Source organism: Gopherus flavomarginatus, chromosome 11, assembly GCF_025201925.1.
Source record: "Gopherus flavomarginatus isolate rGopFla2 chromosome 11, rGopFla2.mat.asm, whole genome shotgun sequence".
Taxonomy (NCBI): Eukaryota; Metazoa; Chordata; order Testudines; family Testudinidae; genus Gopherus; species Gopherus flavomarginatus.
The window spans coordinates 50,492,171-50,506,991 of record NC_066627.1 but is presented as its reverse complement, the minus strand read 5'-3'; the positions used below and the strand labels follow the sequence as shown (position 1 = coordinate 50,506,991).

The following is a 14,821-nucleotide window of genomic DNA, read 5'->3' as shown; positions in this document are numbered from 1 at the left end:
CTCGGAAGTAGCACAAATCGAAGTTGGCAGACTGGAGAATCCGGCCTAAATTCCTCAAAGATATTCCATGGGATTTCCTAGCCACCTGGAAACCTTGTGTGTGAACCAAGTCCCTCCTAGGGTGACCAGATGTCCCTATTTTATAGGGAAAGTCCTGATTTTTGAGTCTTTTTCTTATATAGGCTCCTATTACCTCCCACCCCATCCTAATTTTTCACACTTGCTGTCTAGTCACCCTAGCAGCTGCCCCATGTGCTTCTGTGCTGCCATTTCAGGGTATCTACAGAAATCAAAACATCCCAGGTTCTTGGGGAATCACAGGACGTTCCCACGGCAGCCCAATGGATCCAGTCCGTTTGCCCCCATTAAAGGTGCATTTCTGAAGCCCAGCTCCCCCAGGGTTCAGACTCAGGGGTCTGGGTTGGGCTTTGCCCATCTGTGACAAACTGGGAATGTTCTTAATGTTTTCTCTGAATACTGTGTTGGTGCCTCAGTGTCCCCATGGCAGTTCTTAAGTATCTGGCAGAGCAAAGGGCCAGTGCACCTAAATGCCTGACCCTCTGTCTCCTAGCAACTGATGGCCTGGGCCCCTCCTCTGCAAAGGTGCCAGCTGAAGGTGTTGGAGACAAAGAGATCAGGCGACCTCCTGGCCCGGGAAAGGGGCTGAGCAGAGAGGAGGGACTGGGGGGGGGGGGTTGTTAGTCTGGAGCTGGCTGGGGTCGAGGAGTGAAGTGCAGACGTGGGGGTCTGGCTCACTGACCCCCAGAATGGACCCGGCCGAGGGGTCCAGTTCTCTGTACCTACAAGCTCTGTTTTAGACCCTGTTCCTGTCATCGAATAAACCTCTGTGTTACTGGCTGGCTAAGAGTCATGTCTGACTGCAAAGTGGGGGTGCAGGACCTGGTGGCTTCCCCAGGACCCCACTGAGGCGGGCTCACTGTGGGAAGCGCCCGGAGGGGCAGAGGATGCTGAATGCTCCAAGGAGAGACCCAGGAGGTGAGGACGTGTGAGCTTCTTGCCCTGAACAAGTCTGCTCCAAGGGAGAGGAGGCTCCCCAAAGTCCTGCCTGGCTTGGTGGGGAGCAGTTCCAGAGCATCGCCCGGTGACTCCGTGACACCATCTCTGACTTGGAAGCTGGTACAACGAGCAGTGGGCCCAGCTCCCTTCCTCTCTAGGGGACCCAGGGAAATCCAAGAGAGGAGCACCTTGCAGGAGGAGTTAAAGGGCAAGAGGCACTGCGCAGACACTGGTGACAGGCACCTTTCCAGATTTGGTTTATTCTGCAAGTCTAGACGGGTCATCACCGCGGTCATACAGAGACAACAGAAAAACCTCGATCCTAAAAACACTGTACAAGAGAGAGATGTGGTACAAAACCCCGCCACGCCTGGCCCCTGGCACTAAGGAACCCTATCCGGTACAGTCCCCAACCCGAGCCAGGAGACAGGTGGAGTCTGGCCTCCCCAAACTCCTACCCAAGGAAGTTTTGTTTTGCTTCTCCATTGCCCTCTTCGCCCCTGCCCCACTGACGTTAATATGCCCAGACGTGGCAGCGAAACGCCGCCAGCCCCCACCCCAACATACCATTGCACCTCAGCTCAGGGCCTTCCTGTCTAAGGGATTTCTAGAGTGCCTGTCCGCACGGTATCATGGGCCAGCTGCACTTCTGGCTCCCAGCAGTGTTCAGAGGCAGCTTCTGACCTTGGTGATGGCTTTGTGGACTCCAGCAGAGCCGGTGGCAGTACTGTCCCTGCTGCATGATCCGAGTGTCCTGCTCAAACCCATCCCTGGCAAAGTCAGACTTGCATTATCTCTAGGCACCAGGGAACACCCCACCTTCTCTCCCAGAGTCCCCATCCCTCCCTCTGGGGGTGGGCAGCTTCCTCCCCCTCTCCCTTCCATGGGCAAACACTAGAACATTTCCTGGCACCTGCTAGCACCCTGGAGACCTGCCCTAGCTTCTCCCTGCCCACCTCCCTTCCTCTTGCAGGGCTCCAGGCAAGTGGCAGGCTGGCAGGAGGCACTATCGGGGATTAGGACATTCAGTCAATGCAAGGAGTCCTTCCCCATGGTGTTTTCTGGTTGCTGGTGTCACTTTGGTTCTGAGGGTCTGGTTAGGAAGTCGGCACCGTCTCCTTGGTTATTGCTCCAGATGAGTCTCGTCTCTGCCCTGAAAGGTCCTGTCCACATACCAAGAACAGAGAAGAAAGTTCACACACCCCTAGGTACATGGCAGAAAGCCGCTTGGGAGGTCCCTTTAGGCATGAGAAAGAAGTGTCCTGTTCTGTGACACGTCTCAGAGCACGGACAGGTCATGGCAAGACTTGGAGCGAACTTTCAGAGCCACCTTCTTGTTGTTCCTGGCGACCAGCCTGTCCAGGAAACGCCGGGCCTGCTTGGTGAGGCTCTCTTTGCGCTTGTAGATGGACTTGCGCCTCTCGTTGGCCTCCTTGCTGTCCTGGCGTAAGCGGATCTGGCGCACCACCCCCTCAAAGAGCTCCGCCACGTTGTGCTGGAGAGTGGCAGACGTCTCGATGAACTTGCAATCGAAGACCACGGCGCAGGCCCGGCCCTCTGGGAAGAGAATGGGGTCCAGCCCCACCTGAGCTGGCCGCCAGGACAAAGAGCTCTCTCCAGGCAGAGCCAGGCAGCACTTTCCGCACAGGGCATGGGACAGGGGAAGCGGCGAACAGTGGGTTATGCCAGAGGAGGTACATGCTCAGGGCAGTAGCTCATGGCTGCAGCGAGAGACGCTGGCGGAAAGGCTGGATTGATGGCAGACTACAGGGGAGGGCAGAGATGGAGGTGACAGGATGGGCTGCTAAAAGATAGCAGGATGGGTGGTTTGATGGCTGGAGAGATGACTGGCAGATGGACAGAGAGTGGCACTCCTGGATGGACACTCAGCAGAGGAGTGGGTCCCATAGCAATCTCTCGCTGGCCATCTCAGCTAGGTCTGAGGAGCAGCAGCAGGAGACACTAGGCAAGAAGCCTCCCCGTCCCCCACCCCTCAGGTCCCAGCAGGGTGGGGACAACAGGCCCTGCTCGCTCACCTTCCACCGAGACCTCTCGGCACCGCACCAGGTCCGTCTTGTTCCCCACCAGGATAATGGGGATGTTCTCTGCTTGCCGGGTCCGGCGCAGCTGGATTCTCAGCTCAGAGGCGCTCTCGAAACTCACCCTGTCGGTGACGGAGTAGACAATGACATAGGCATTCCCCACCTGCATACAGTAATTGTGGAACCGGTTCTCCTCATCCTGGGGCTGCACAGGGAAAGACGGTGTTACTGAGGCACACAGCCATCGTCCACACACACACTCTCCGACGGCGGCCAGACTCAGCGGTGCTGCGGCCAGCTCCCCACGTGCTTCCCAGCGCCACGGTAACCTACACGCTGAGGAACTGGGAGGAGCGTCAAGTGAAGTCGAGGACTTTAACTTACGCCTTCTGCCTGGCTGGCAGCCTTCCTTACTAAACCCTGCTCTTCCAGCCCTGGGCTGGGAATTACGCAGGTCAGTTTAGGGTACATTTAAACTGCACCAAGCTGGGTTCGCAGCCCGCGTGGCCAGATCTGTGCTGAAAAGAGCCATGTAGACACAGTGGCCCATACACGTGCATCGGGGATCCAAGCTCTGACCTCTTGAGATCCCTTCCCGTCCTACCCTTCTAGGATTGCTAGTCAGCATTTAAGCCTGTGCTGTTATTTTTAGTCACGCTAGCACAGGTGATGCTAGTGCAGGCACGTCTAGCTGAGCCGCAGTCACACTACGGATTGTGGTGTGGACACCCCCCCAGACTCCAGGAGCCAAATTCAGAGGCAGTAAGTAGAGTCTGGGTGTGAGGGCGCAAGCCTGTGTGCCTGACCGAGCCCAAGCTGGTGGGACATGTTGAGGGGGGAAGGGGTGGTATGTCCCGCAAGCTGCGACTCAGCTATAGGCCCAGGGAGTGGGGAATGAGAGTGCTGCTTGTGGAACGGAGCACCTGGCCTCCCAGCCACAGGCTCTTCCAGACACCCAGCGTGGCGGGGGCTCTGAGAGCGATTCTTCCCAAACGCCTGAGCCCGAGGCTTTCCCACCTGGCGCTGGGCATAGGCGGCTCCCCCAGTGCATGGGAAACGCTGCCGCTCACGTTTGCTAGCATTTTACACAGGTGTAGTGACTAGGGGCCTGCAGCCCGGGAGCAATGCGGGATGCACCCCTTTCACTTGCCCACAATGCACTGCTGACAAACGTTTACTCTGCCGCGCCCAGCGGTTTTACCAGCTGCTTCCTTCCTCGCTGTACTTGGAATCACTCCACTCGGATTCAGCCGTGACTGGGATGCCTGAGACACAACACCCCTTGCTCTTGTCACTCTAGGCCTGCGTGTCAGCCCAGGCTGTATTCTGTGGGACCATTCCCTTCCCCCCAGGCCTCTTGAAGTCTTTGGTTTTGTTTCCTCAAACCACAGCCCATTGGTTTTAGAGCTCCGCCCGTCCACAGCCTGCCAGCCCATTGCCTCCCGCATCTCTGGCAGGATGGCATCAGGGCTGGTTCTTCATTCACACTCTCATGCCCCTGGCACAGGAGACCAGCAAGGCTCTCCTGCTGTTCCCATGGGCCCGACACACCATCCTGCACGCTCCTGTTCACCTTGGTAAGCCCTCCACACCTGTGCCTGGGTAGCAGGCCGCCTGCTTCGCCGTCACTGCATCTTACCTCACTGACCCCCAAGCTCCCCTCCTGCTGGGGACCATGAGCTGTAAATCTATAACCTGCCCTTACGTTCAGGGGTTTTCTCAGCCTGTGAAAACCTTCCCGCCTTCATTGATTTGGGCACATATGGAAGGATGTCATGGGACCTCAGGGGCACTGGGGTGATTTACACTAGCTGAGGATCTGGCCCTAGAAAAACACACATCCCCATGTTACCCAGGGGGATCGTTACAGGGATTCGATCATTACCCTTTTCTGCAGGTGTCTGACATTCAGGCGGAGGCCAAGGCTGGTGCTCACTTCCATGATTCCTCTACAAGCGTTAATTCAGGTGGTGAGAGTAAGTTAGTACCAGCCAGCACCGCTGGACCCCAGTCCCTCCCCATCTCAGCCTGACAGCGATTCCAGCCTCCCCCCAGCCAGGATTTCTGCTCACCGCTCACTATGGGCAAATCTCGCTGGCGGAAGCGCAGGACCCTGCTTTCTGTGATGGTTCCTTAGCCTCACTGAGATCCACCCTCTCCCCTCAGCCTTCACGTGACCCACACCTGTGCATTTCCCCATCCACCCCGCAGCTGCTCCCAGCTCCCATGCGCTGGGCCAGCTAGCGCTTAGGGGCTCCTGGCAAAGCCATGAGGAAGGGGACTCCATGGAGTCAGTGGGCTAGTGACTTGGCATGGGAAGAGCCATATCTTTGCTGCAGTTGGCAGCACTGGGTGCAAACAAGCATTTCCCTTTTGCCCTTAATGGGAAAGGAGGCGGGAATGTGTACAATAAGTGCCCTCCCCAGCTTCCAGGTGGCCTGGATGGCTACCAAGGATGCCAGCCACCGGGGTCGTTGAGTACAAGACAAGGCACCCCCGTATCTGCATCATAACAGTCTGTACTCAGCAGCAATGCTGTCTACCAGGACGAACAGAAGAGTCTTCTCTGCTCCCTGGGGCTGAGCCTGTGGGCTGGGGCCAAGGGTGGAGGAGAGAAGACAAACCAGCAGGCAGGGTAACGGCTCAGCTGAACAGCCCCATCAATCAGTGGGGAACAGGGAGCGAGCTCGAGGTTTACTGAAGGATGAGGCCTGCCCTAAGGCTGTTCCCTGCCAGCTGGGGCTAGTCTGAGCACATGGAAGGAACGAGTCCCCATAGATGGTGCAAGTCTCCAGACTGTGGCCAAGGCAGGGAGGAGGAAGCAATTCAGCATCCCAGCCCCAGTGCAGGTGGGGCGCAGCCCCCGCTGCCGTCAGCCTGTCCCCATCAGACAGCAGCCCAGGCTCCCGCAGCCTCTGGCCACCCAGCAGACATGTGGCTCAGTCAATAACGTGCAGATTAAAAGCCTCTGGTTTTGGGAGGCATTTGACACAGTCTCCTCCTCAGTCTGTGTCAGCTGCAAATTACAGCCCCAGGGCTCCGCTCCCAAACACGCAGGCTGCCCAGCCATGCATCTGTGGCAGCCCGGGGCCTGCAAACACCAACGGGCTCTTGGGGCTCAGGGGGACTCGCCCTCCCACGCCGGAGAAGGAAGAGGGCTTTGAAGGGTTCACAACTGAACCACGGGCTGCAGCACCCTCTGGGGAACACAGCCAGCCAGTGACACCCTTGTAAGCCAATAACTCATCAGCAGGGTATTTGTACAGCCCCAGATGCCGGACAGAGCGCTCAGGGATCTGGGCTCAGGCTGGAATACGAGCCCCTTTCCAATTGTGAACAGCCAGCAAGAGCAGGGGAGCCCATTTACAAGGGAATGGAGGCCTGGAAGGGAAGGGGCTGAAGGATGGTCCAGTGGTTAGGCCTGGCTAATTCCCTGCTATGCCACAGACTTCCTGTGTGACCATGGGCAAGTCACTTACCACCTCTGTATCCATCTGTACACTGGGGTAAAGAGTGCCTCATCGGGGGCGGAGAGGGGAAGATAAATACGTTAACAAGCGTGATGTGGTTTGAGATCTACTGATGAAAAACACCACATAAGAGCGAGATAATATCATCAGGCCAGAGCCCCTGGAAGGAAACACCAGCTTTTAATGCGGGTTTTTTAAATGGGAAGGATAGAGGATGGGGGGATTTAAGGGGCATTGGGTTCCAGATTGTTCACTGTGTTCCTAAACAAATTAATTTGACACTCGGTATCGTCTCACGCGGGGAAATAGCCCTCGGTAGGAAAATGCCTTCAGGGATAGTGGAAAGAAATTCAAGTCTTTAAAGCTTTAGGACCAGATTTTCAGACTGTTTAGATGTACAACTGCGTGTGCAAAGGGTGCATCTAATTTGCACGCTGTTACCGTGATTAGATGCACACATTGGGCGTGCTAATCCACCCCCACTCTGCAGGCAGTTGTGGTCCTACATTCTGTGACAAACCAGCCTGCTGTTCTAGTGCTGGGAAGAGAAGCCAGCTCCACCCACAAGGGAGCAAACCTCAAGCTGCAGAGATACTGGTCAGCAAAGGTTTCCAGGACTTGGGGCCTTAGAACCAGTAATGCCAATTTACAGTCAATATGCTGCTTTAGAGGCAGTGCAGAAGACACAGGTGTTTCTGACAGGACACTATGGCTTTTCCAGCGAGTGGTCATGCCATTGCTTCTGGACAAGCTGCACGTGCCAGAGCCCTGCCAAGACAGATCCCCAAAGCAACCCCCCAAATTGGGCAACTCTTCTCGGGGTTGCTTGCAAAGCAGGACCCATGAGCCTGCAGCAAAATCTCAGCTCCAACCAGCGCAGAGTTCTGGCGACAGCCAGATCCTGACCCAAGCCTGCCAGGATGGAGCTCATCTCTACAAACCAGAGACCCCAGCCAAAGCGAGGCAGCTGTAGGGGTTTGGTGGGAGCCCTGGAAAGCTTTGGCAAGGTTTGGACCCAAAGACTTAGTACCTTGGGGAGAGTTTGCCTTTGGGTTTAGGAAGCTTCATGCAGCAGGAGGCCAAGCCCATATGAAGCAGAAGCAAAAAGGGCTGGCCCAACCCTCCCGCGACTCACCGCCCATGCCTGGCACAGCTCTGATGCAGAGAGAGCTAATGGAGGCGGCAGCTGGCCAGAGGTGCAAAGCAGGCTTCACAGGAATGACATGGAATTAACCCTTTGTTTGTCCACTCAAAACAAAGTGATAAAGAATTGCATTTCTTATTGTACTCCAAGTAACATACTGACCCACTAGGAAAAGCCTGGCCATAATCACAGCAAGCAGGCCCTGGGTCAGGCTCTCTCATCCTCCCTCTCCCTACGGATCATTCGAGGCTCGGTGGGTACCACTGACTCACACTCCATGCCAATGCTCTCATCCCCACTCAGTTACGTGCTTTGTTTCCTGTAGGAGCCATTCCCTGAGCCCCCTCCTGGATTTTGAGGGCAGGACGCTAAGGGGTATCTGCGCCCAGTGCTCCGGACAGAGTGGACAGGAAAAGAGAAGCAGCGTTCCCTGCTCATACCACGTCAGGTGGGGAGCGTGGCCATTAGCCCAGTGAGTCCATCCCTTCCCAGATCCCATCAGAGTCCTTGGCCAGAGGGAGCAGGGGCTCCAAGAGATGCTGTGGACTGGATGACCCACACTGACTTTCCTGAAGATGCAACTGGTGAAGGGGAAGAGTGCAGGTGGGTCCCAGACCAGCAACAGAGAGGCCATTTCAGTGATGCTCAGGACCCTCTTGCTGTTACCAGCGAGCATCGCCCCCAGTTGTGCATTGAAAGCAAAGGCCCGTGTGGGGCTGGAAGAGGGGGAATCTTGCTCCTGTCAATCTCCAGTCCCCCACAAGCAGGGGCGGAGGGGCAGAGATGCTGCTGGGCACCACGACTGCTGCCTACTAACGCATTCCCTTTAAAGGCTGCACTTCCTCACCCGTCGTTCGCCCAGTCAGCTCCTGCACAGCTAGGAGACAGCACCACCAGCACCTCCCAGCACACTCAGCACTGGGGATCTGGCACGTTTCCCTCCTTCTCTCCACCTTCCTCGGTGACATCTCGGGCCCAGCTCCCGCTGCCTGGCACCTCGTGTCTGTGCTGACGCCAGCACAGCCGTTCTGACCTGGCAGCAGCCTGCACCCCCTCCGCAGGTGCATCAGGAGCTATGACGGAGGGAAGGTGGGAGAATCAGCCCCAAGTGCCTAGCTTGGAGCATCCGCTCTGTGGAGGAGCTGTGGGGACAGGGAGGTGGGTCTGTCCGGAGTCACCCCCACAGAGTTTAAAATTGTCCTTGCTTCTTCCCACAGCAATTAACTCCCAGCCTAGGTGGGGGCGATTCCTTCCAGCTCCCGGGGGTGTTAGCTCCTCCCTTGGACATCCGATGAGCCAGTCAGCTATTCACTGGGGAAGTCACCCTCCTCCCCTTACTAGCGGCTGACCCTGACCCAGCTGCAGCCTCCCATCTCCAGCTGCAGACCATGGGAGCAGCAAGCACAGTCTGCTGTGGATGTCACACAACGGCAAGAGAAGCTCTTCAGAAAGCTAAAGTGGGGCCTGGTGGACGTAGGGTCCAGCAGGAAGGTCTGTCCCTGCAGCCTTGTGTCATGAGCAGGTGGGCATGGAAACACAGCCGGCCGCAGATAACAGGACAGAAAATATCACGTTGCCTCTATACAAATCCATGGTACAATCACATCTTGAATACTGTGTGCAGATGTGGTTGCCCCATCTCGAAAAAGACATATTGGAATGGGAAAAGTTTCAGAAAAGGGCAACAAAAATGATTAGAGGCATAGAACGGCTGCTGTACGAGGAGAGATTAATAAGCCTGGGACTTTTCAGCTTGAAAAAGAGACGATTAAGGGGCAACAGGGCCACCCGGCGGGGGGGGGGGTAAGAGGGGCAATTTGCCCCAGGCCCTGGGCTCCGCAGGGGCCCCCACGAGAGTTTTTCGGGGGCCCTGGAGCAGGGTCCTTCCCTTGGTCCATGGGGCCCGGAAAACTCTTGCGGGGCCAGGCCCCAGAGGTTCTTCCGCTCCCGGTCTTTGCCGGCGGGGGGGTCCTTCAGCTCCAGGGGGAAGGACCCCCCGCCAGCGAATTACCGCCAAAGCGGGATCTGCCGCCAAAGTGCAACCCGGTCTTCGGCGGTAGTTCAGCGGTGGGGGGCCCTTCCGTTCCAGGACCCGCCACCGAAGTGCCCCAAAGACCCGCGGCAGGGGTCCCCCGCCACCGAATTACCGCCGAAGAGTGGGCTGCACTTCGGCGGCGGGTCCCGCTTCGGCGGTAATTCACCGGCGGAAGGTCCCCACCACGGGTCTTCGAGGCACTTCGGCGGTGGGTCCTGGAATGGAAGGGCCCCCCGCCACCGAACAGGGCCGGCTCTAGAAATTTCACCGCATGAGGGGCGCCCTGCTGCTTGCTGGTCCTGCGTCTCCGGTGGACTTCCCGCAGGCATGCCTGCGGATGCTCCACCGGAGCCGCAGGACCAGCGGACCCTCCGCAGGCACGCCTGCGGGAGGTCCACCGGAGCCACCTGCCGCCGATGGCCCCAGGCCCCCGGAATCCTCTGGGCGGCCCTGAGGGGTGATATGATAGAGGTCTATAAAATCATGACTGGAGTGGAGAAAGTAAATAAGGAAGTGTTATTTACTCCTTCTCATAACACATGAACTAGGGGTCACCAAATGAAATTAATAGGCACTAGGTTTAAAACAAATAAAAGGAAGTATTTCTTCACACAACACGCAGTCAACCTGTGGAACTCCTTGCCAGAGGATGTTGTGAAGGCCAAGACCATAACAGGGTTCAAAAAAGAACTAGAATAATTCATGGAGCATAGGTCCATCAATGGGTATTAGCCAGGCTTGGCAGGATGGTGTCCATAGCCTCTGGCAAACAGAGGCTAGGAATGGGCAACAGGGAATGGGTCACTCGATGATTCCCTGTTCTGTTCATTTCCTCTGGGGCACCTGGCATTGGCCACTGTTGGCGGACAGGACACTGGGCTAGATGGACCTTTGGTCTGACCCAGTCTGGCCGCTCTTATGTTCATACAAGTTCACTGTGGCATTTTTAATAGCAACAGACCCTATAATAAATAGCTCCAGTCTAGCAACAGAACCCACTTCATTGAAAAGGTGACCCCCCCCACACGCCCCGCAGACAACCCTTGGGATTGCCACGCCCCATGCATGCTCCCCTACCCGCCTCTCTGTTTCCCAGGCGTCCATCACCAGCAGCGTGGTCTCCTCCCCATCCACCGACAGGGTGCGTTCGTAGGCGTCCTCTGAAACAAGCCAGATGCATCCAGGTCAGCTGGACTCCACGTGCCCAGCAGTGCCTCCAGCCCAGGCTCAGTGCTGCTGAGCTCCAGAGGGAGATTCTGCTGGCTGCTCAGGCTGGGAGGAGGCAGCACCCCAAGGTGGTGGGTTGAACGCAGGGCATGGAAAAAGCAACTGATCCTCTAGGCAAGGAACTAAAGTTACAAAGCAGCCAGCACCATGAAAAGATGTGGGAGAGTGGTGAGGTCCAGGGTGATGCCCTGGCAGAAGCCAGACTACTCTCCTGCCTTAGTGCTTGGAAGGACGGGGAGGGTGCTGGGGTATCTCATGGCTCTTCCCAGATTCAGGACTCAATCACCCTCCTTGCCAGGTTATTTTTTGGCTGGTGGGGAGGCTGAAAGGCACCGAGGCTCCAGCAGGCAGCTGGACAACTGGCATTACCTGGACCCAGGCGGCTGATCCCTGATGCGTGTCAGAACAATATCCCTCCCACTGAATTCCACAGCTAAGGACCCCCCAGTTTTCAAGGGGGTGCACAGTATTACCTACAGTAGGTACATCAGAACTGAGCCTCAGCTGGCTTTTGGGAACGGCTGTGCATTGCTAACCTCCCCCTGCCCAGCCACAGAGATGGTTAACGGCACTGGGGGCACGTTGCTCGTGGTCGGCAGCAGGCTCCTCACTGCTAAGAAGTGGCCCTGCCCTGCTCCCAAGCAGTCAGCGCAGCCTCTCCACTGTGCCCTTGGCTTGGGTTTCACAGGGCTTCTGCATGCTGTGACCCACTGCCCACACCCCGACCGCTGCACCGCATGGACTTTGAGAGCATTTCATTCTGCAGAGCCCCAGGAAGAGCTGGGGCGCCCCACGCTGCATTTCCCCCAGGGCAGGGCAGGGCCCCTACCTCCCGGCTGCTCCGGCAGGTCCCGCTCTTGGATCCCGGCAAAGAGGTTCACCAAGCTGGTCTTGCCCACACCAGGGTCTCCCAGCAGCACCACACGATACAAGGATTCCCCGGAGCTGTCGGAGTCGGCCGAGTCCGATGACCAGCTGCTGCACGGCGCGACGGGAGCTTTGTCTCCAGGCTCGAAGGACAAAGAGCAGCCAAGCGGAGGGTGATGCGGCTCAGTGGGGTTAGGCCTCGGCTCACGGATCCCTGGCCTGGACCGGTGGAAGAGGGGGACCGGGGTGCTGGCCCGTCTGTGCACAGGGCCCTTGCCCCCTTGCTGCGTGTTCAGAGTCATCTTCTGCAAAACAGAAAAGGCCGAGCGACCGGCTTGTGGGAGGAAGTCTGGAGGCGAGTGCTGTGCTGGGGAGCTGGGGGTCCCTGGCTGCTTTTCCCCACTCTGCTCTGGCTGGGATTCTCCAGAGCCTGCCCCACCCCGGATGCCCTCGGAGTTCGATTTCCTTCACCTTAGGTACAGAGGGGATCATTTTCAGTTCCACTTCTGTTATCTCCAGACTGGAGGCAGGCCCGGAAGAAACAAACATAAATCATCCCGGTCTCCCAACGCCGCCCCAGCAGCCCTGCACTGTCTCAGCCAAACAACTTTTAAACTGGAAAAAAAAATCTGGAGCCAAAGACTCTTCAAAGCCCGGTGGATCCTGGGTGTTAGCCCTTCTCTGCTTCAGCTCCAGAGCAAGGAAGGCAAAAGTGTGTGTGGTGGGGAGGGTCTGATTGCTGCCCTCACCCAGCGCCCTTTCACCCAGCTGGGATTGGGACACTGTCTGCTGCACAGGTAGGGTCCCAGCAGCTCGGGAAGGGTTTTATTCGGGCCAGATGGAAGGAATAAGGGAGAGGCAAAAGGCCAAGAGGGCTGATCCATGTAGGAGAGGGATTGGAAATGTTCCCCTCTCCGATCTCACCTGCTGCAAAGGGGCTGGGTCTAAGGTGGTACCCAGAGCTGCCAGCTTGGCACCGGCCCATTGAAGGCCCTGGCCCCTCTGTGTCGGGTAACGTGCTGCCCCCTGCGCTTTCCCGGCCTGGTTCCCCCCGCTGAATTTCAGCCTGGCACCAAAACCCCACGAGTCCCGAGGCCATGGGGACAGCGGTGCCAACCTCCACGACATGGTACAGGCCCCAATGTGCCAGCCCGGGGCAGGCTCGGGTTGCAGGGGAGCAGCGCAGGGGCGATCCCGACACACACAGCGTCCTCCCACTCCCGCCAGGGCGCTGGGGCCGGGCAGGGCCAAGCGCCCCTGGCCCAGGGTTCGAGGCTCCCCCGAGGGGTCTGGCCCCAGCCGAATTCCAGGGCTCGGAGGCTCCTTGCACGCGTCCCGCTCCGGCGCTGGGATCGGAGCCCGGTCCTGCCGGGGAAAGGGCGGAGCGCAGAGGGCGCTGGGGCAGGGGAGCCGGGCCAGGCAGCCGAGCAGGGACCAGCGCGCCCGGGGTGGAGACGGGTTCGCTGCGCCCCCGTGAGCCCCAGCTCGCAGCCCCCGCAGCGGAAAGTTTCTTCGCAGAACTCAGCTCACCTCGGTGCCGGCCCCGCTCCTGCTCCGCGCTCCCCGGCTCACCGGAGCCGCTGTCCGGGGGCCCCCGACCGCCCGCAGCCCGTGGAATCCAACGCCCGGCAGCTGGCGCGCCCCTATCTCATCGCGTAGCGCCGCGGCTGCCGAGCGCAAGGCTTTAAACCCTGGGAGGTGGAGCCCCCCTCGCCCGGTCCCGGGACCCACCCCCTGGCGGGGACCCTCCCCAGCCCCTCCGGCCGGTGGGTGCCGCTCAGAGCGGGCGGAGCTGGAATCCACTCCCCAAACCCAGCGCCTCCAGGGTCCGCCCCGAACTCCGCCAAGGGAGTCACTGGCCCAGCCCAAGTCTATTGCCCACAGGCTCCAGCACCCGGTGCCAGGGGTCTGAGCACGGGCCGGGATCAGCTGTCTTAGCCCAGCGTCCAGGAGCACACACCCCTCAGCCCAAGGCCAGCATTGGGGATCAAGTTCTCCAGCACCTGAACACTCTGCCCCAGGCTCCAGAGGGGGAGCCCTGTTAGTCTCTATCCACAAAAACAACAGGAGGCCGGTGGCACCATAAAGACTAACATTTATTTGGGCCATAAACTTTCCTGGGTAAATATCCCACTTTAGCAGCTGCAATTTGCATCTTGCACCTGAAGAAGTGGGTTTTTACCCACAAAAGCTTATACCCAAATACATCTGTTAGTCTTAAGTGTCATCGGACTCCTCCTGGTTTCTGCCCCAGGCTGAATCCAATGCCCATACCCTCCCCCAACACCCACTGGTATATGCCCTCCCACCCCAGCCTGAGCCCCCTGTCACGGAGTCTGGGGCAGTCAGGGCCCTGCACCCCTCGTCCTGCGATTCACCAGGACTCAGCCAGCCAGTAAAACAGGTTTATTAGAGGACAGGAACACAGCCCCAAGCAAGGCTTGTAGGTACAGCCAGCACCCCTCAGCCAGGTCCCTCTGGGGGGCAAAGATCGTAGACCCCAGACTTGGGGTTCCCTGCCTCTTCCCAGCCCACCCAAAACTGAAACCAAAAACCCTTCCAGCAGGCTCCCCCATCCTTCTCTCCCCCTCTCCCTTTGTCCAGTTTCCTGCAAAGGTGTCGACTCGCCCCACCTCCCTTCCTGGCTCACGTCCTGTCCCTCACCTAAAGTCACCCCCTGCTCTCCCATCCCCCATGCAGACAGCCCCAGTAAAACTAAACGACATTCCCAGGTCAATCCACCCCGCTCCCTGCTGCGTCACACCCCCTGACTTCCACACCAGGGCATCCACCCTCACTGCAGCGTCCACAGCCCCTGCCTCAGGGACCTGCCCCTTCACGCCTGATAATCTCAGGGCATCGTTCTAGACACCCCGCCACGACATGATCTAAGGCTATACCTCCAGCACACAGCAGAGCCCTGATTATCCCTCCTCTAGAACCTGCTGCCCCAGGCAATTCATACCATCCCCAGGACTGGGGTAACCTCCGCAGCCCAGCAGTGGGCAAAGAGAGAGCC

At 58.2% G+C, this 14,821-nt stretch overlaps 1 protein-coding gene across 2 annotated transcripts; it reads right to left on the bottom strand.

Annotated features, from left to right (window-relative positions):
• Positions 1-2,088: 2,088 nt before the first annotated feature.
• On the bottom strand, positions 2,089-13,402 carry REM1 (RRAD and GEM like GTPase 1). 2 transcript variants are annotated; one of them, XM_050918384.1, is made up of 5 exons: positions 13,333-13,402; positions 11,765-12,107; positions 10,786-10,868; positions 3,054-3,264; positions 2,089-2,574 (listed from the first exon to the last, which is right to left on the bottom strand). In XM_050918384.1, the coding sequence occupies exons 2-5, from the start codon at positions 12,102-12,104 to the stop codon at positions 2,297-2,299; spliced, it is 912 nt and encodes a 303-aa protein (XP_050774341.1). In that variant the 5' UTR covers positions 12,105-12,107; positions 13,333-13,402; the 3' UTR covers positions 2,089-2,296. The 2 variants fall into 2 exon arrangements, with proteins under 2 accessions (XP_050774341.1, XP_050774342.1); XM_050918385.1 differs by lacking the exon at positions 13,333-13,402 and adding an exon at positions 12,727-12,756.
• Positions 13,403-14,821: the final 1,419 nt, after the last annotated feature.

Coding starts and splice junctions, on each gene's coding strand:
- REM1 (XM_050918384.1), bottom strand. CDS start 12,104: ATGACTCTGAACACGCAGCAAGGGGGCAAGGGCCCTGTGCACAGACGG. Junction 3,265..10,785: donor CCTGGGAAACAGAGAGGCGG/GTAGGGGAGCAT, acceptor TTCCCTGTGCAG/CCCCAGGATGAGGAGAACCG. Junction 2,575..3,053: donor CCGAGAGGTCTCGGTGGAAG/GTGAGCGAGCAG, acceptor TTCTCTTCCCAG/AGGGCCGGGCCTGCGCCGTG.